The 21412-nt window shown below is 45.6% G+C and overlaps 1 protein-coding gene across 3 annotated transcripts in view; it reads right to left on the reverse strand.

Moving 5' to 3' along the window:
- Nucleotides 1-19652, reverse strand: part of WDR59 (WD repeat domain 59) — a 45867-nt gene extending 26215 nt beyond the window's left edge. For 2 of the 3 annotated variants that reach the window (XM_081872247.1, XM_081872246.1), the window contains exons 1-11: nt 19574-19652; nt 11831-11880; nt 8501-8636; nt 7157-7242; nt 5580-5660; nt 4367-4404; nt 3417-3505; nt 3220-3336; nt 1855-1932; nt 1057-1213; nt 215-294 (exon numbers count right to left, since the gene is read on the reverse strand). In XM_081872247.1, the coding sequence (XP_081728373.1) occupies nt 215-294; nt 1057-1213; nt 1855-1932; nt 3220-3336; nt 3417-3505; nt 4367-4404; nt 5580-5660; nt 7157-7242; nt 8501-8636; nt 11831-11880; nt 19574-19627 (966 nt within the window). In that variant the 5' untranslated portion in view covers nt 19628-19652. Of the gene's footprint in view, nt 1-214; nt 295-1056; nt 1214-1854; nt 1933-3219; nt 3337-3416; nt 3506-4366; nt 4405-5579; nt 5661-7156; nt 7243-8500; nt 8637-11830; nt 11881-19573 lie in introns of those variants that run through there. The other variant, XM_081872248.1, reaches the window with a different exon arrangement.
- Between the last annotated feature and the right edge of the window lie 1760 nt (nt 19653-21412).

Genomic DNA, 21412 nt, shown 5'->3' on the forward strand with positions numbered 1-21412 from the left:
TGATTTATTCTGCCGAAACCACCATAAAGTCAGGAACAGGAAAGAGGTTTGATACAGAAGCACAGAAAGCAAACCCCACAACAGGAGATGGACCCAGGACAACAGGTACAGGAGGTACCTGAAAATTTAGCTGGAAAATAGATGTTTTTTGGTTTCTGACATCTGCAACTTTGAACAAAACAAAAAAGAAAAGACTATGCCACCTGTCACTTACCCGTTGCAGCTGGCAATCAACTCGCCACATCCGAAGTGTCTGATCTCGAGACCAGGTGACCAGCTGGTAGTCTTTGGATCCTGAAAGGCATTTCAGATTAAAGAGTTTAAACTCTGGCTCTTTTGAGATGTTCTGGTATTTTGAAGGTGTATCTCTGTGCTCTGCTTGAGATGTTTTTCTTTGAGGTGGACTTAATCATTCTAAATGCTTGGCCCACATTTTTGTACTTTTGCTCTCTCAAGGGTGGCGGAGAGGGAGAAGGGTGAATTTAGAATTATCTTTGTATGATGTCTGGTAATGTTGGGTTTTGCTTGCAGACCCACTTCTGTATGTACTCTTTTGGTTTCACCTGTTTCGAAACTCAATAAAAATCACATACAAAGAGCTCAAACCAGCCCATGTTCCTTTGATGAAAAGGAATGGGTAAGTTGAAGTCTGTGTGAAATGCAGCTTAAACCCAATATTTGTGCCACAAGTGCCCAAGATCCTTTCCCTGCTTGTGTAATGCCTGGCATTTTGTTCTGCGTAGCTAGACCAAAGTTCTCAATTTCTTTTGGCCATCATAGATTTCCACACACACACCACGGCAAATACAGTTGCAAACTGGTGAGGGGGTGGATCTCTTATGGTTTATTGCAATTTAATTTTAAATGAACTAGTTGAAGAACAGAAAGACATGACACAGAGAGGGAAGTCAGAGAAGACGCAATGCAATCGAAAACACACTGCCTGAAAAGAGCCAGAACGGGCTTTAAGCTGCAAAGCCACCTCTGTGCTTTGTGGGCCAGACAGCCAAGCAGGCACACTGAGGCCACTATGAGAAGGACGCATCTGTCACGCACCTTCCTTCTGCTTCCGCCACTGGAATTCTAGCACAACATCATCGTGCCCAACAAAGGTGTGGACCGGCGTGTTCAGGTCAAAGACATTCCAGAGGAGGAGGCTGTTCTCTCTCCGCAGCTGGGGCACCATCACTGTCACCAGTCCATTGCTGAAAGGCTAAAAGAAGTCACAGGAGAAGGTTGGAGGTTCAGAAACTCTGAAATGTTTCTCAGTTGCCCTTTCCCCACCAAAAAAAGGTACAACATGGCAACACACATGCATCTTTGTAATGTGTGAGTGATCACATCTGAAAGACCTGACAGTTAGCGGAACACCCCTGGGTGTGTGCCCAGCTCTTGTGCTAATTAACAGTGCCAATGTATCAAACCTCAGTGATTTTCACAAGCTTTATTCCTTATGGCTCTTGGGTGGAGAGTGAAGCAGGCTGCAATCTCAAGTTGTTCCATGCTCTTCATTTACTGTTCTTCTCTCTGTCACCTCTGCTACTTCCTACTCCACCCATGAGGCAGAGAAGAAGAGGGTCTTACATCATCTTAGTTGTAAACATGTGAACCTAGGAGTGTTGGAGGGTTGTTTTTTTGCTTGGGATATATTTGTATGAAGGAGATACACAAACACCTTAGATTAAGTTTGCACACTTAGAAGAGTCGTTCCCACTGTAAGGGAGAAAAGGAGGAAAGCCTCTTTTAAGACATCCCTGCTGAGATACATATGTCCATCACCTGACAACAGATAAATATGCTTTTTCTCTTTGAACATTTGGCTTACCAGCTTTCTCAAGTTGGCTCTGTCCTTACCGTGTATCTGGCTTTCCAGACAGGAACCTGACATGCCAGGATGTTGAGGTATTTTCGGGGTTGTCGGTAATCCCAAAACTTCAACGAAAGAGATAACAAGCCAGTTCAGGAGGAGGAGGAAGCTTACCAGCAGCAACATACACACACCTGGGAGATCACAGCACAACAAGAGCGCTACAACATGGCCAGAGTGGAAAGGACTTCTGGCCTTCAGTAAGTGTACATATGCTATTTGGAATAACATCCCACTGAAGGACTGGGGTATTCATGAAGGATTTTTAGTACCTGGGCTCCCCATTGCCCTTTCAGCATCAAGTTACCACAGTAAGATGACCAATCCTGCTCCAGATACCCGGGAGGCACCTGAAGCTGGGAATGCTTTTTAATCAACACCACAATACACAGTTGGGGCCCTCCTCAGAGGAAAAAGCCCTTGTCACCTCCATTAATGTACCAGTAAATATGTTCTGTGGAGGGCTGTCCTTGAAAACAGTCTGGAAACAAAATGCTGCTGCCCTCCTCTTGCTAGAACTGGGCCAAAGACACAGCTAAGTAAGAGAAGTGCACTCAGTATACCATCTCTCTGAAAGCTACCAGGTATAATTAAAAAATGAAAGCAATGACCCATAAAGTCCTATAAACCGCCATAAGCTATGATGCTTTCAAGCAGGGGTGGGGAATGCCTGACCCTGCAAATGTGGCCAGACTTCGCCTCTCATCACCCCTGTTGGCCACATTAGGCTGGGGCTGATGGGAGCTGGAAACCAACTACACTTGGAGGGCCTCAGGTGAATCACCCCTGCATTAGGGGAAAGGTTATGTTACGCCGGTATGTTGCAGTGGTTAAGAATGTTGGGTTGCAACCTGGGAGACCAAGGTTCAAGTTCCCAGCCAGCCATGAAGCCCATTGGGTGACTTTTGACCTCTCAGCCTAAGCTACCGCACAGGGTCACTGCACATGGATGGAACTTCACAAACAAATATAAGAACACACACAAAAACAGGCAGATCCAGCTTTTGCAAAACAAAATGCAAAGATGCACAAAGACTGCAATAATTTTTTAGCCTGTGGCAGCATCACACACTGTGACATGCAGCGAGGAGTATGGGAAAGGAGTCTTGGAAAAGACTGGTTGCTTATTCACCAGGACACCCCTTCCCTCAAAACAGGATGGTGCCCACACATACCCTCCATTCATTTCCCAGTGACCCCCAATGGCTGTGAAGACTGGCAGGGACCAGCACAGCTGGAACTCTCCACCTGCCTGGCTGGTGAAGTTCACATTTCAGACAGTTTAAAAGGTATGTGCCATGTCAGAACTCGGCTTAAGGGCCCTCAAAACCCAGCCCCACCCACCCACCTACCCTGACAGAGTTGTCCTGGCTGGACGTAGCCAATATGTTCTCATTGTCTGGGTGCCAGTCCAAGCCATGGATTTTAGAGAGATGAGCAGCCAAGTACTCCACCGCAGTGCCAGGTTTCTGCAAGAAGAGATTTCATTTGAAAGCTTGCACAAGAGATGACCACAACCATCTCCCTTAGAGGGGCAACAGTGACTCACCCGCCTGTCCCAAATGCGTACATCCCCGTCATGGCTGGTTGCCAAGCAGTGGGCATTCTTCTTATTCCATTTTACCTGGGAGGCACCAGCTGCAGAAGGAACAGAACACACACACAATTTAAAAGAACACCAACATGCCAATAGGTTGTACGGTCAGGTGGGTATGACGACGACACAGCAAATGCAAGTGAGGTGTCAAGTCAAGCCCAGCCTGGGTATTGTATCTTGCTGGGCACAAATAATTGACAACGAATAGGGCAAGAGCTTTCGAAAATGGAGTGGTCACCAGAGTCGTAGTACGGAATGCTGCAGGGTGCAGCACAGCCACCTGAGAAGGCCAGCCCAGGGCACCAATCAAGAACCAAGCCAGCTCATCTGCCTCCTACTGATGCAGCAGGCAACTTTCTGGGCAAGTGGGGCATGGGTCAAGTTTGAAAAATAGGTTATCGCAGGTGTAGGCAAAAGGTAGACTGGGCTCTACTAGAAGACTCCTAGGTGATTTGCAGCTGATTGCCAAGAAGCTCTGGATCACAATGCCTTAGCAAGAACACCAACAAAATGTCTCCCCTGCCCTGTCCTAAATTATGCTGCTGAAATAAAGTCTGAGTAAGGCAGAAGTTGACACTTTATGCTAGCCTCTCCCAAGCTGGTGCCCTCCACATACTTAGGGCTACTACTCCCACCCACCACAACCATGCTAGTTGGGGCTGATGGGAGTTGTAGGGCATGACATCTGGAGAGCGCCAGGTTGAGGAAGGCTGCTTAATACCATTGCCAGATCTGCTACTGCCTGCTCCAATAGTGGCAGGCATGCCACAGGTTGGACACCTTGTGGGCTACTGGAAACCAGTGCCAAGACCTCTTCTTTGCATTGCAGGGCACTTAACACCAACTACTGAGTGAAATACTATGCCAATATTTCAAATTCCACCTAACCAACTGGTACTTACCGACGGCAGAAAGTGAGACAGTAGGTTTCCGAGTGTCCCTGAAATACAACAATACCAGCATAAGCATACATACTGTTCCCTCTCTATTCAGGTTAGTACCTCTCAATTTTTGCTTCTCCAACTTAAAACTGGAGACACAAAGTTCTTACACTCAGTAAGTTTTGAATTTTGGGGGGAACAAACTTCACTCATTTTGACCAGTGACATGTGATACAGAGAGGCAACAGCATTACTTGCCTCCAGAGAAGGTGGACAGAAGAGGGCCAGGCCAGGCCAGGAAACTATGCAGAGACAGAGCAGGCAATCTTCTCTGCAGTTGAGGACTCTGAGCTTTCATTAATAGTTTAATTAACTTTTTTTCTTTTTCCTTTTTTTCTATTATGTTTTATTGTAATTTATACAGTGGTGCCTTGCAAGACGAAATTAATCCGTTCCGTGAGGCTCTTCGTATAGCGGTTTTTTCGTCTTGCGAAGCAAGCCCATTGACAGCTTAGCGGATTAGCGCTATTAGCGGTTTAGCGGCTTTTAGCGGATCAGCTGATAAGCGGCTTAGGGCTTAGGAAAAGGGGGGGGAGGGAAAAAACCCCGCAGGAACTCGCAAGACATTTTCGTCTTGCGAAGCAAGCCCATAGGGAAATTCGTTTTGCGAAGCGCCTCCAAAACGGAAAACCCTTTCGTCTAGCGGGTTTTCCGTCTTGCGAGGCGTTCGTCTTGCGGGGCACCACTGTATTCGGTGTTAGCCACCCTGGCCAGGGAGGGTGGGGTCTACATAAAATTTTATTATTTTTATTTTTCTTTATTTTTATTATTATTATTATTTGCTCATTTCTCATGGCAATGAATTTGAAAACGACTGACCTAGGCAGATAGCAAATCATTCTGCCACCACCAGCTCCCACAACTGAAGCTCAGCTGCATGGTAGCTTCTGCACAATGCGGCGGGGGGGGGTGGACTATGCTAGAGAGGCAAAGTGCAGAATGCACAGGGGCCTTACAGACACAGGCTGCTGGGGTTTCTAGTTCACTTGCCTGGGGAGTGCTCCTTCATGATCCCAAATATGAAAGAGCAAAACCCATTCACCAAGAGGATATTACTATGGACAGCTTCACCCTTCCAAACTATACTGCTCCAGTGGCAGCAGTCCAAAGTGCCACAGGGCATTTGCTCCCATAAAGACCAGCAATATCTTTCCCAATGTGCCTCTGCACTTACTTGATATCCCAGATGTAGATGTACGTGTCAACCGAACTGGTAACCAGCAGGTCCGGCTCAAAAACTGCCCAGTCCAAATCACTAGAAAAGTTGCAAACAAGGGAAGGGGGGGAGCATCAGCAAGAGGGATCTATCTTGGACAGCTACAAACGCCAGACTCTGCATGGTCATTAGTAATTCTCTTGTTCATTGCCTTCTTAACACAATGCCCCATTGGCCCAGTTTCACAGCTCCAAAGACCAGCTTTTCCAAAGACAGAAAGCATCATCCAGGGAGCTTTAGATACATGCCCTTTGCTAATTTTCCTGGCCACTGTGTTTCTCTAGGGCAGAGGTACGGAACCTCCAACCCATGGGCCAAAGGGAGCTCCCAGGACCCTCCCCAGAGTGCTTTGGTTTGGCTAAAATATGTTCTTGAAATATAATACTTCTTGGAGGATGGAAAGGGGTGTGGGGGGGTGGGGGGTGTAAAACTCACTTGTGTGGCTGGAATGTAGCACATTGTACAAAAGGCAGGAGTCACATCTGCTGATCCACCCACTTTTACCCCTGGTTCCACCCACCACTGGATTGTGTCCACCTCATCCCACAAGATTGCCCATGAGATTAAAATGTTCCCCACCACAGCCCTGGAGCAGAAGGTTCCACAAAAACAAGATCCATGATGGCAAACAGTGTTCTTGAAAAACAGCTAGCCCACTACTACTGAGATCTCCCTATAACACAGCCACAGCTTAACATCTGTATGATGCTTCCTATACATTAACACCCTGCAAGGTACATCGGTATTATTATTAGCCATATTTCAAATAGGGAGGCCGTGACCAAGAGTGCTGTTTGCCTAAGGTCAGTTATCGAGCTCATGTCAGAGGTGAGATTCAAAATGGAGACTTCATGACCTGTAGCCCAGTCCCTTAGCCCTTACGCTACCTCAGCTCCCAACAGAATTTGTGTCCTGGAATATTCTTCTGAATCCTCCATAATGCAAAGCAGTTTCACAGAAAACAAACTGGCATGCAAAGAGGTAGAAAGTTTGAAAAGCACAGCTCTGGGGACTAGGGGAGTTCCAGCTCACCAGAGAAAAACACCCTGTTGCTGCTGAGACCATCATTTAATCAGGATGAGAGGGGGGTGCTTAATCTTGTTCTCCCTCTAATTCACTGCATGAATATTGAAAATATGTCCAGACAAACTCAGGATTTGCTAAGCTGGAATATCTGGGCATGTCCGCAGACAGTTGGTTAGATTGTGGTGCTGATAACGCCAAGGTTGCAAGTTTGATCCCAATAAGGGACAGCTCCATACTGCAGCACTGCAGGGGGTTGGACTAGATAATCATCAGGGTCTTTTCCAACTCTATGATTCTATGAGACCAAAGTTACTGCAGCAGTGACTGATGCACTTCATGCACTCCAAGCAGGGAGGGCCAAAAGGGGGGCTTCAGAGGGGGGAAAGGAGGGGGGGTCCAAGCATCAAGCTCATCACATCAGGACTGAAATTCCCAACACCATGAGCCAGTGTGCAAGGCTCACTGGCCCGCATGACAATGGAGTGCGCTAGGGCTCCCCAGGGCCGTACCTGATCACACGTGTGTGCCCTTGCAAGGAAGTGCCAACTTCCCCATTACCATCTTTCCATTTATACAGGTCAACTCGTTGGTTGCTCTGAAATTAAACAGAAGACATGAGAAGCCACAACACGGGCAGCAGAGTGCTATGTAACTACAGAAGTGCTCCCTAGCATTGGAACACTACACCACCCTTTAAAATCAGCAAGAAAGGCCCTGCTCTGAAGCACGTCAACAGGAGAAACTAGCTTGCCAGCATCTTTGCTACAACAGCTCTTCCTCCCTCCCTCCCAGCCACACCACACCCCCAAAAGTCTGAAATGAAATCCCCACAGAGATGCATCAATGCACTACCCATTTAATTTTTCCTAAATGATGCAAGACAACTTACGAGAATTGATTTGGCTGCTTTAAGTTCTCCTTTATTTATACAACCTCACCTGTTTTTAATGGCTTGCTGATTCATTTTGATCCTCAAAATGCTTTACTGATTCTGAAGTTTGTTAGTTGCCTTGATCATCAAATAAAGTTTAGCAAAAACAAATTGTGCTTTGGTCCACACATCACATGAAACCATCGTTTTAAAAAAACCTATGGTTTAATATGAACAAGCAGCATGTGAACTGCTGAAAAGCTTTTGCTCCACTCATTTCCTGCTCAAAACTGGGCTTATGGTTTGTTTCCCTTCTGAGGCTTATTCTTTTCTTATGTTCTTATGACTGCAAATCTTCTGACCATCTTGGGAAAGAGGAGCACCCTTTCCCACCAGAAAACATGTTTAACTTTTCACACAACCAAGAAAAGTTAGCATTTATAAGAACACGCAATGCAACTACTCCACTACAAACCCTTGAAATATCCTGATTGACAGGATAAAAAGGGCCATATAGAGTCATTAACTGTGCTGCCTCCAATCCCTGTCCATGAATGAAGATGTCCTGGCCACATACACACACATGACTTGGGACCATGTCCAATGTTACATTTCCCTCACCAAATGTTTAAAATGCTTCTAGGGAAGTGGCTAGAAGAGAGCTGAATATGTGTTTTTATGTGTAACACTGGAAAGGGCCAGATGTGGGCAAGCTTCCAAGAAGTTCTGTGGAATTCAAGCGGCCTGTCCCAAGAACTGAAAGGGGCTAATTATTGCAGGTTGATTGCAGAGTAAAGGGGTGTGTGGAATAAACATGATTGTTGCTATTGTTATTTCCGTTTAGGGTACCACGTGCGGAAGGTGGGACTCTGAACACTAACATAGCCCCATTCCCACAAGCTAGTTGGACAGATTTGTTGCACTCCTGGGATCCAATTGGGAGGAAATGTAATCACAGGATCAGGGCCAGCATGGAGCATACCGACGCAGCAAAGTAGTGTGAGTGACTGTCATGCGGGTTCCACTGCACAGCTCCTATGTCCCATTTGCTCTGGCGCGAGATCTTGCGGTGGCCATCAGAAGGTGCATCTAAGTTAACAATGTAGAGGAAGCGGCGCCTGCAAGAGACAGACACACACAAAGAAGACATCAGCAGCATCACACTGGAACCAGCCTGTGAGTTGCTGCAGCTACGATTTCCAAAGCACCAGAAGAGTAGAGCACAGTCGACCACCTACAAACTCCATCTTGTTTCTGAAACTTGGGGGGGGGGGGTGGATCTTTATCGATGCTGGTCAAAATGGGTTAAGCTACACTCCATCACGAGTGGAGTGCAGATTTTGCTCCCATGAATAGCTCAGACTTTCCCTGAAAGCAATGGGTGGCAGCCACTTGATTCAAGGATGGTTCTGAGGCTGGAGAGAAACTTTCTTCCCAGTGACCCCAGCCCCTGGTAAACAAGCTAAGTTTGATGGGATTCTGCTATTCAGTCACACCAGAGTATTGGGAACCTCTGTAAGGTCCATGAGGTTGAGCGAGAACCATGCAGCATCTCTTGTTAAGCTTCACAGCCATGACCAAAGACTTGAATCTGGGCCTCCTTGCTCAGCACTCCAACCACAACCCTACACTGGCTCTGCGACATAAATCGTGAAAAGTTAAAGTGAAAGAGATGCAAATTAAAGACAGCCGTGAACAAGAGGACATTAACTTTGCTGCTGCAGAACTTCACAACAGCAATCCTATATGACATATTCCAGGCCAGGCTAATGCAAACTGCCTTAGTTGGACGCCAGGCTTGTGGCTGGCCTGGTTCCTCCAAGGGACTGACGGAGGCGCTGGCTGACAGCAATGTAAGGCTACACGGTCAGACGGCTTAAAGACACAAAGTCCTACACGGTGTGTGACATTGCGCCAGAGAGACTGACAGGGAGGGCAGCTAGATCCACCACCATGGAATGCCTCCCAAGAGGCTTAAAAATATCACAGAATATGATCTGGAGACAACTATATCCAACATTCCATTCTCAGTCAGGATGTTGGCCTAGTTTCTGCAAAGAACGGAAGGGAGTGTAAACATGTGTCTGGTGTGTATCACTTCAGACTACAGGTGGGGCTGACATGACTGAATGCTCTTTCCATGCAAACGAGTAAGCCAAGGCAAATGATCCCAACCAATTCTATGCATGGGGCTTTTGGAAAAACAAAAAACAAAAAACCCTGTATGGAAGAAGCAGCCTTCCAGTTAGATGAACTCATACCAGTCATCCTGAAACAGATTTACTGCCTCGTCTGTGGATTGCAAGAACTAGGTCACAATTTAGATGCTTGCCTGGCTTGAGAAGCTGAAATCAATCTCAGATTTTTGACCACAAGGTGATTCTATGATGCCAGCCTTTACCTAATAAAAAAATAATTTGAACGCGCTCTCACATGGCAAAAGCTGGCATTCACCACCTATGGTATATTCACTGAAAATAAGCTTGTCTCCAGATGATAAGCACTGCATTCTATCCGGGGCAGGCACATTTGAATATAATATTTACCACAAGGATAATGTTGTCACATCAAAATATAAAATGAGAGTTACAAAATATCACTCTGGGAAGGCAAGAAGGAACAGGCATGAACCCCCATGCAGAGTAAATGTCCAGAGACTTAGAAACAACCTGGGGAACAGCTGGGTGCAAAGCTGCACCAACTTTGTTCAGATACTCTGCCAGTACACTCTCAGTTCTTTTTTTCTTTTTTCCTTACTGTTTTTATTGAAAGTTTTTCATGGATAGCAAACGTACATATAGTGACTACGTTTTCAGTTCATGGAGTCCTATCTACATTTGGTGTGAGATAATGCTATCATAGGCATTGTGAGGATTGGGGGGGAGAAAGAGGTGGGGAGAGAGAGGTGGGAGAAAGAAGGGGGTAATGCTTTTTTCTTCTTTTGCATAGTGTATGTGCATGGTTTTTGTGTCACTGTCATGTGGATAGGTTCTGCATCTATTCATTTATTAATTTTCGTTGGTAGTGGGAGAGATTGGGGAGCCCAGGGCATGACTAGTTGTATTCAGTTGATTGCAGTGAAGGGTGGGTTCTATGCTGTTGGAGGGTTTATGTTGGTATCTTGTTGAGCTGTGTATGAAATAAAGGGCAGCCACACTAGAGTGAAGGCATCCTTTTGTTTGCCCCCATGCTAATTTCAATTTTTTTGATGTCCTGACCTGGCATGGAGGGGGCAGGAGGGGCAGGGTTGGTGCAAGTGCAATCAATCCACATCTACATGTAGAGAACTAATGTCTGCATAGGGCATTAGGGAAAGAAACAGCATACAAGGATGAAAAGAAGCATGAAGGTTAGACTTTGGAAAACACACAAGCAGGAGGACATCAGATAATCAAATCAGCAGAAGTTGAAGGTCACTGAACAGAGCTGAATACATGCAAGATGGGATTAGGGATAAGACTGAACAAGGCTTCAAACATCAGCAACATGGAAAAGAAGCAGTGTGGGGAGAGGCAAAGTGTAAGACTCCGAAGTCAAGGCCTCATGATTTTGGATCTGAGCAGCGACCTGTGCCTCAATTTTTTTTTAAGACTTTGCCAAAATAAATTGCATCTCATTAAAAAAATCTGCTGGGAGGGAAAATATGGCATAGACTCAGCATGAACAAAGTCTTTCTTCATACAACATATAATTGACATATGGAATTCAATGCTACAAGGTGTAGAAAACGTTAGTAACAGACAGCTTTTTTAAAAGTTTACAACCGCCTCCCCCACCTCGAAGTTTCAGAGTACAGCTCCCATAGTCCCAAGCTATCATGGGAGTATTGATACTGGGGCTGATGGGAACTGTAGCCCAAATCCTTTGGAAGGGGCTAGACTGGGAAAGGCTGGTATGTACAAATTCAAGGAGGTTAGGTCTTATCAAAGGCTATTAGCCCACAACAACTAAATGGAGCTTCCACCTTGAGAGACAGTGTGCTTCTAAACAGGACATCCTGACAGCAATCAGTGGGGTGGGGTGGGGGTTGCCTTCATGCTCTGTTTCCCAGAAGAGGCTTTTGAATGGCCAGTCATGAAAACAGGGCATTAGACTGAACAGATCCTAGAGTCAGATCCAGGAGGGGTCTTTTATGCTTTTGGCGCTTGAACTTATGCTATCAATCTCTTCTCTTCTGCCCCACTGAGAATGTGAAGCACTAGGAAGAGGAAGAACATCAACCCGAGAAGATGTGTCCATCTTCCCTCCACATCCACCTTCAAGCAGCTGCCAGGGCTAACTGCAATTCTATCCCAAAGGTGTTGGCACTCACCCAGAAAGCACTGCATGCTGCCCAAGACAGTCCACGGACATTGCAGTTGCCTGCAAAATAGGAGAGAGAGAGAAATAAGGTCCCTCACATTAGCTTAGCTTGTCGATACATTCATTGCTTAGGAAAAAGAAGAGAATGTTAGGTTGGAAAATTTGGTGGTGGGGAAAAGAGACCACTAGAGTCAACCTGATAGGGATGAAATAAACCTGATTAAACACACAATTAGGAAGGCGAGCTACACACACTTACTAGAGAGTAAGTGCCACTGACAACAACAGGATTTACCTTCATGTGGGCACGAGTAGGGTTGCACTCTAAGCCTAGGAAAGGAATTCAATTTAGAGCAGAGGGGGAGTCAAGTGAGCTCTTGCCTGCAAATGCACAAATCACCTGCTCCAAAGATACTGAGATTTAAATATATATACTCAGTATGCTTAAATCCAAGCATACCCAATTTAAAGGGCTGCAGCCCCTCTTCACGCCAAGGGGTTTTTTTTGTCCCCGTTTTGCAAGTTCCACATAAGTAATGGAAGCAAAGAAAAGGGAAGGGCAGTAAAATAGTACTAGTTGTTACTATTAAAAAGTAGTTATCATGAAAAACTAAAAAGGATCATGACATTTTGGTTGAAAACAACCTTTTTCAGGAGCACTAAAAAACAAGCATATTTGCAAACCAAAATACACACAAGCACAATGGAAAAGCCTGTGATAAGAACCTGAAGTAGACAAGACATATCATAAAACCTAAAATTGCTAAAGGCTTTGGTATGCAGCCTGGGAATGCTATTTGATTTGCCTTTATCCCTTGAAACTCAAACAGCCTGAGTGGCAGGAATGACCTTCTAAAACTGAGCATAATACACCATGTCCACCCCCTCCCCAAGGAAAGAGATAGCCTTGCCAGTTATCCAGTTATTCAAGGCAGGATTGCTGCAATGTGCTCCCCTTGAAGACTGTTCAGCAACTAAAGCTAATCCAAAATACCTGCCCTGCTCTTCAAAAAGGGAGTTGGGGGGTGTCACTCATTTGGTCAACACTTTAGCTTAAAGCTAGAGCTCTGCTGTGCTACCTTGTCTTCAAACCAGTAACTCGACTTCTATTTGGGTGCTGTAGTAAAATTTAGCATAAAGCTTTTAATCCCAACAAGCAAATCAATACTGGAGTCCAAGTTCTGAGTCCGCCAGTAAGACCTAGGATAGTAGCTCTGTGGTAAAGCATGCAGTAGGTCCCAGGTTCAGTCCCTGGCGTCTCCAGGCAGTGCTACATAAAGACCCATCTCAGATTGGAGAACCACTGTCAGTCAATGAAGAAAATACTAAGCTACATGCATCAGTGGCATAACTCGGTATCTACCTAACAAGGATCACATCCTGCACCCCAACTGCTTTGCTGCAAATTGGCAGTGAATCAAGGCAGGTAAAGAGCAGCTACTACAGTGTTTTGGTAGTACTTTTCCCAGAAAGGCATAGACAAATGGAATGAGCCTGCAATGCAAACTCAGTAAACTTGTTTTATTAAAAGCACTTGATCTGCAAGCATATTGCACTGCTCGATAGCAATCAGACTACCTTGAAATGAAAGAGAAACACCATGAAAGGCAGCAAGTGATTAGAAGCAGATGAAACGCTTGCCTTTCCAGCCTCTCTTTGCTGTGCTTCTACACTGTCAATGTGACAGACTAGGTCAGTAGGTGAACACAACGGCTGTTGGGAGGAATGGAGAGAAAGATGAGCTCAGTTCTGGAAGGAGAAATTCCAGCATTAGAAAATGCCTAAAGGGCTTGGCCTTCTGGGAAAGATTTCTTCATGACCTCTGAAAGTCTGCCCAGAGCCAAACAACAGCAGAATCTCCTTCAAGTGGGTCCTTGGGGCATCCATAATTGCTCCCATTATAGAAATACCTGCTAGCAGACTTGCACTGAAGCAGCTGCAAAGCTTGCAAGGAATCTGGAGCCACTACAGGACTACAGCAGCTCAGTAACAATTTTTAGGTTTCCTGCAAATGCCACTCAAAAGATTCACATATCTCTGTTCCTAGAGCCCAACTAGGCTCCATGATCTAAGTTTTTGGAAAGCAGAGATCCAATTGCTGTTATCCCTCTGGTTCCTGCAAGGTCTTTCCTGATTGAGATTGTTATCTCTTTTGAATGTTTATGTACCCCACCTTTTGATTGAAGGGTCCTCAGGGTATTTGTTTCTCAATAGCATTAATGTGTACGCATTTACTCCTAGAGTCTTGGAAGACTAGGATTCAACAAGCAAGGCAGGACATTGGGCATAACATTATGTTTGAGGATTGGGAAAGGTTGTGGACCACTGGGCTGAACTTCACCGCATGTAATGCTGTGAAGGAAAATGTAATGAAAATGATATATAGATGGTACATGACCCCAGTTAAACTTGCCAAAATATACCATTCGTCTGATAATAAATGTTGGAAATGTAAAGAAAATGAAGGAACATTCTTTCACCTCTGGTGGACATGCCCTAAGGTGAAGGCCTTCTGGGAAATGATATATAATGAGCTGAAAAAGGTATTTAAGTATACCTTCACTAAGAAACCAGAGGCCTTCCTTCTGGGTATTGTCGGCCAGAAGGTGCTAAAGAAGGACCAAACATTCTTTATGTATGCAACAACGGCAGCAAGGATACTCATCGCAAAAAACTGGAAAACTCAAGATCTACCCACACTGGAAGAGTGGCAGATGCAGCTGATGGACTATATGCAACTGGCCGAGATGACTGGCAGAATCCGAGACCTGGGAGAAGAGAAGATTGAGGAAGACTGGAAGAAATTTAAGATGTATCTACAAAAACATTGTAATTTGGTTGAATGTTAAGAAGGATGCTAGATTATAAAAAATTGGCCACCACTAAATTAGATTTAAATTTGATGATAAGTGGGACTAAAGAAAATATAAAATTTTTTGGAAGAATTGCTAGATTATATTTGGAGTGGACATGAGATTGTAAACAAGTTGATAATTTGTTTGGAAAAATCTTTTAACGATGTAAATGGGAGCGGGAGATGCGAGGAAGTCCAAAGAAGTGATGAAACTACGTTTGTGATAGAAGTAAGATTGTTTATTATTTGTGCATTCATATTTCAAAACTTTAATATTTATTAAAAAAAAAAGGATTCAACAAGCAAGGATCCCACATGCTGGTCTATACTATCAGATGTCATCATGATGCAATTAAAAAGGCTTCATTGCATACTTTGCTGCAATCAAATATTGACAAATAATAGTCAACTGACCACCATCCTAATCCTAGTAAAAAAAATATATTAGTACACCACCTGCACACATATTTCCATGAAGTTTAACTACTTCCATCCCCCCTCCAGTTTATGTGCAGAAAAGTATTGTGACTTATGTATTGGGGATGCTGCACTTGAAAAGCCTTTCAGGAAGTGAGTTTGCCTGTCTTATTCCATAACATACTGCACAGATACTCCTCAGTAGATATATCCATTATTCTATGTAATGAATTTGTTCCCACAACAGTAATATTCTGGAATGAGGGGCTTCCACACAGGGAGAATTCACACGCATTCAAGAGTTTTCTAGGATGTGGAGGAGAGATATTTTATTTTTATTTATTTATACTTGCCTCTTCTCATGCTCCTAGTTGCACACTTAAGCCTGATTTCAAGTAGAAGAAGATAACAGGAGAAGTTCCCTTACCCTGAACCATTCTGCAAAGAGCACACATCCCTGCAAGGGTCTCATCTAAGCCTGGACAGGTTAAACAGAGTTGTCCAAAATTCCTGTCAAGTACTGTCTGCTGCAGTCAGATACAATAGTGCTGAAGTGCTAAATGATGAAAGGGCATGTTTAGTCTGTGCTTCTTCCAACACTAAATGTAACCTTTTAAAGTATGTAAAAAAAGGCCCTGTTGAAACAGACCAAAGGCCCATTTAGTCTAGCTTCCTGTTCTCACAGTGGTCAATCAGATAGACTATGGGAAGCCCATAAGCAAAACCCAATAGCAACAGCACCGCTTCCACTTGGGTCCCAGTAAATGGTATAGAAAGATAAAATGACTCCAAGAGCAGTCACAATGGAACATGAGATATGACACAGCTGCCAAAAAGGTTGCATGCTAGATGGCGACGAAGATTCTGTTTCCACCAAGCTTTGAAAGTAGGCACTAGTTAAGTGCAGCATGCCTTCAATAAGAAACACAAGTACACTTATTTTACATTACTTTAGAAGTGGAACTGCCCAACAGCTGTATAGAATAAATTAGCAGGAACAAGCTATATTCATAGAAACTGCCTACGGCATACCCCAATGCAATATTCAGGAAGCCTTAACTACAAATGTTAAATTTCCTCAACACTATTTTTAAACCAATCAGTATGACAGATCGCTGTATCTTTGTGTAAATTCAGTTCTCACATGACAAGCTTTTGATTTTTTGAAACTGAACAGCAGACCACAATCAGTTCACCATCTACAAGATGGAAACGAAGGCAACTTACTGTGTACAAGGATGCTGTACAAGTTGAGCACATTGCAAACGGAATTTTCAGGTGGTACAGAGATAACACACTGGTAAAGGGTCTCATTTTAGCTGCAAAGCTATTATTGCAGCTCTGTAATAACAGCTTCAGAAATGAATTAATAAAAACTACCACTATTGGAAAAAGGAAGCTTCTTTACCCTCCGCGCAAAATAGACACCCATCCATCCAGCTGATAAGCAGAAGCCCAGTATCCTGTTGGGAGATGGGGGAGCTATTCCCCCTTAGCAACAACACCAGTAAGAGGAGTAGACAAGGGCACGTTATTCACCACTTAATAAACTTTCAACAGTTACTGTCCCTGGCTTAAGAGGTCTCGGGGCTGGAAGTAAGTGATACTATCTGCCCAAAGAAGTAGCATCATGAGTGGCACCACAGGAACATCTGATAGACTCCATACAGCAAGGATGGGGAGCCTGTGGCTCTCCAGATGTTGCTGGACTACAACAAGAAACAACACTACATGAAGGCAGACAACGTTAACCCCACTACGTGGAAATTCCTTGTAGACCACCACAGTGCCTGGAGTCAGGTCACATAGCCACAGCAGTGACCAGATGAGAAATGACCACTGGGAGGAGCAGAGAGAAGAAACACCATGGTGCATTTGTAACAGTGAAACTGGATACCTTCATCTGCCCCAGCTGCAATAAAGCATGTATCTCCTGTATTGGCCTCTACAGCCACAGGAAATAACTATGCAACAGTTTGACTTCACCCCCAATGGCACACTCTTCCATTGTCTCTTGTCTTGAGACAGATGCCAACAAGAAGAAAGGAGATTCTGACTAAGCATCAGGAAGAGCTCTCTGACAGCAAGAGCTGTTTGATGGTGGAACAGTCTCGCTTGGAAAGTGGTGGACTCTCCTTCACTGGAGGTTTTTAAGAAGAGGTTGGATGGCCATCTGCCATGGATGCTTTAGCTGAGATTCCTGCATAACAGAGGTTGGACTAAACGATCCTCAGGGTCCCTTCCAACCTTACAATTCTATGATTCTATGAGCTAACATCATCATCCATGACCACAGGACATGCTGGCTAGGACCAGTAGAAATCCAAGTCCAACACCTAGAGAGCCACATGCTCCCTACTCTGAAAAACACCTGTCCTTTCCCCCGCCACTTTTCAAAGAAACACAGAGCCAAGAATCACATGCTGTCAATGGCCGGAACCACTGGAAGCACCTACTGTTCCAGAGGCAGGGAGAGGGAGGCTTGTTTCTCTTTCCTGAGTAACTTTATTTGGTAACAATGCAGGAAATATCTCCCCCAGTGCCTGCACATGCTGATCAGCATGCTTTGCAGGGAATGGTTTCACAGACCAGCCTGAGATTTGGGCCAGGCCTAATTAATCCCAGAGACTGCAGGTTGGCTATTGTAAGGATGCTTGCCTAGATGAACCATTTGCATGATACACCAGGGTGTTTCTTGTGGGGAGAAGGAGACAGGTGGGTCCTGTAACACTAACAAAATTATTTACTATGGTGTAAGTTTCCTGAAAAGTGGGCTTAAGTCCATAAAAGCTTATGCTGCAATACAATGATTTTTTGGTGGACTACCTGAAAATTGCTGAGGTTTTTGGTCAGAGCGCTTAATATTTTTTGCTGCTGTTCTACAAATCGAAATATATAATGTTTTAATAACCACAATTGAGCCTTTCTAGGGAGATGAGTGAAGAAAAATAAAAACACTTTCTTCAATACCAGCACCATCATGAAAAACAGCACCTTATTTGTTGCATAATTCTGAAGTTAGTTAAGAGTCGTCAACAGGCTCATCACAGCTATCTGCCAATCACCCATTCCCACCACCCTTCTGAGTAATACCCCTCCCCACCTTCTCACTATATAGAAGGGTCTGGAAACTTCTCTTTCAGTGTATCTGAAGAAGTGTGCATGCACACGAAAGCTCATACCAAGAACTGACTTAGTTGGTCTTTAAGGTGCTACTGGAAGGAATTTGTTTTGTTTTGACTATGGCAGACCAACACGGCTACCTATCTGTATCTGAAGTTAGTTCTTTCACTTGTTCTACCTCCACTGTTCAATGTCAGCTGCTGGGAATCCCAAGTGAGAAGAGTTGCTGTTGCACTCAGGTCCTGCTTTCAGGCTTCCCTTTGAGGCATCACATTGACCACTAGGAGAACAAGATGCTGGACTAGTTTGGCCTTTGACCTGATATTATGAAAAACATGGGCCCTGAACACCCCTTAAGCTGGCAAATACTTTCAGAAAAATTAGTAGACCTGGTATCCATCATCAGGAAAAAAAGGTTATTATTAAGCTTATTCATTACCTTGTAGAAAAGCATCTAAAAGCAACATACAGCATAAAAAACCACTAAATACAAACTAAGGTCACACTGCTATTTGAAAACCCCTCATATTGCTCTTTTTCTAAACAAGTTGCCCTTTCCATTCTATTGTACCTTCAAAAAATGCTTGCTGTAACAATCTTACGTTGAGAGCTTTGTGAGGTCTTCCTAAAAAGTGGTATATAACTACTATAAATAAATGGGCCTCTTAGGTGACCACAGGAGTTTGGATTTGATATCCCGCCTTTCACTCCCTTTAAGGAGTCTCAAAGCGGCTAACATTCTCCTTTCCCTTCCTCCCCCACAACAAACACTCTGTGAGGTGAGTGGGGCTGAGAGACTTCAAGGAAGTGTGACTGGCCCAAGGTCACCCAGCAGCTGCATGTGGAGGAGTGGAGACGCAAACCCGGTTCCCCAGATTACGAGTCTACTGCTCTTAACCACTACACCACACTGGCTACAGCCTTGAACACAGCCACACTTAATAAATTATGTTCTTAAAAACTCCCTACACACACACATACACTTGGGCTTGCCATCAAGTCTGGTGAAGAGTTCTGCAAAACTCGATTTTTTGGCAGCGTTTTGGTTGGCCTGACAAAGAAAGGTGTTGCCCAAAACTGGATTTGGAAGTTTTCCGTTAAGGTGAAGCATCCCTCTTCAGCAAACCACGAAGGAAGGAGAGGTGCCCCAACTACACCAGAGGACGCCCCCCACCCCGTGTGACGCGTCAAGGGACATGGGTGCACCCCACCCATGGGTGGTAGGTAGGAAGGAACAGAGGGGGAGACAGCTGCTGCCCTCCCCTCCCAGGGAAGACACTTGTATGGGAAGGAAGAGACCTCAAAACAAAAGCCCCGCCAGCCATCCCGCTTCGGCGCAAGCCGAGGAGACCCGGTTACCTGCGAGTCCCGAAACTCCACCACAACATTCTCGCTACTCCAGCGCGCCGCCATCTTGGACTGCCCAGGAAGCAGCTGGAGCAAGGGACGCCGCAGGCGGGAGTGACGCAACGCGCGTCGCGCTCGAGGCCTGCCGGGAAATGTAGTCCAGCCTTAAGGAGGCCTGAGGAAGAGCGTGTGGCTCGCCTGTAGCGTTTTATACGCTCCGGCGCCCCACCCACCCCACCTGCACCGTCTCCTCCAATAAAATAAAATAAAATAAAATACAGCCTTCCCTCGCTTCTCGTTTTGGGACTGGGTGGGGTTTAAAAATACGTGGAGCCAATATTCAGTTTCTTAAATTGCAAGGGCTAAGGAAGTCACATCTTGTGGAAGCCAGATGTGCTGGGGTTGGTTGGGAGTGGGGTGTACTTGCGGCATGCTCAGAAGCTCGTTTCCTCATATTTATTAATTTGTTAATTGGTCTCTTAAAGCCGCTTTCCTGGTCCAGCTCATCCAAAGCGGTTTGCAACATTTTAATACCCCACAATGGCTGAACAATAAACTGGACAACCAATAAAGAAGCCAATTAAACAGCATGATTTCTAGGCAATAAAACAATATCACATGAGGGAGGGAGGGAGGGAGGGGTGAGAAGCGCAACACTATTTCCCAGGTTCGTTGGAAGCTGCCTTATACAGTTTCAGATATTTGGTCTTACGTGAACCTGGGGATGTGGTACAGTGAAAGGCTTTAAAAGAGAACTGAACAAATTCATGTGGGATAAGGCTACCAACGGCTACAAGCCACAATGGCTATGCTCTGCCTACACTGCTGAAGCCACTGCGTCTTTCTTGAAAACCAGTTGCTTGGAATTGCAGCAGGAGAGAGCGTCCTCGGGTTCAAATCTGGTTGGCATGTCGTTGGCCACTGTGAGAACAGGATGTTGGACACAGCGGCGTAGTGTGGGTTGTCAGCACCTGGGGCAAGGCAAGTAATTTGTGCCCCCTAAGCCGGGGCAAGGCAAGTAATTTGCGGCCCTAACCCCTAACCTGCTGCCGCTGCCAGCTTCTTCTTGCTGCTGCCTGGGCTGGGGTATTTACGGTAAGGTAGCCACGGCGGCGGCGGTGGGTCCGTGTCAGGTGATCTGAGGTGAGTTGCCACTGGCGCTGCTGCCCAAACGACGCCGCTTGCCCGGAGGAGGAGGAGGGCAGAGAGACGAGGAAAATGCAACATGGCCCAGCAGCTGCAGTAGCAGCAGCAGCAGCGGTGGCGGGGCTGTGAGGAGGGGCTGCCTGGCGCGCCCTCCGTGGCCCTGACGCGTGGGGACCGTGGCGAGCACTGAGAGCCGCTGCCTGCCGGACGCCTTCAGCCCAGACACGTGCACAGCTCGTCGGTTCCGCGAGACATGGGGCTCTGCTACAGCCTGCGCCCGAGGCTCTTCGGCAACTCCGGAGGCGGCGAGCGTGCCCCCCCCCCCAGATGTTGCGCCCGGTGCGGCCGGCCCCCCCTGCACCCCCCACACTACGCCACTGGTTGGACAAGATGGGCCACTTGCCTGGTGCACAGCAAGCCTTTCTTACGTTCTTGTGTCCCTCCAGCACAGAAAGATGCAGTAAAAGTATGTTCATATTACACTGTAGCAGGCTTATTTTACATTGATTTCTCCTAACAGTTGAAAACAAGCTCTGCCGTCTAGTGGCCCCTGGTACAAATGTTAAGCCCTGGGGGGCATTCAGTTTCCATCCATGATGAAAGGTTCTGAGATGCACCCGCTATCTACAGTAACAAAACTCCAATAGAAGAGTTGTTTTATGCTGCAGCAGTGTCCCCCTCCCCTCGCAAAGAAAACCTGAAATT

The sequence above is a fragment of the Podarcis erhardii genome (genome assembly GCF_964252035.2).
Source record: "Podarcis erhardii genome assembly, chromosome: 7".
In the NCBI taxonomy this organism is placed as follows: domain Eukaryota; kingdom Metazoa; phylum Chordata; class Lepidosauria; order Squamata; family Lacertidae; genus Podarcis; species Podarcis erhardii.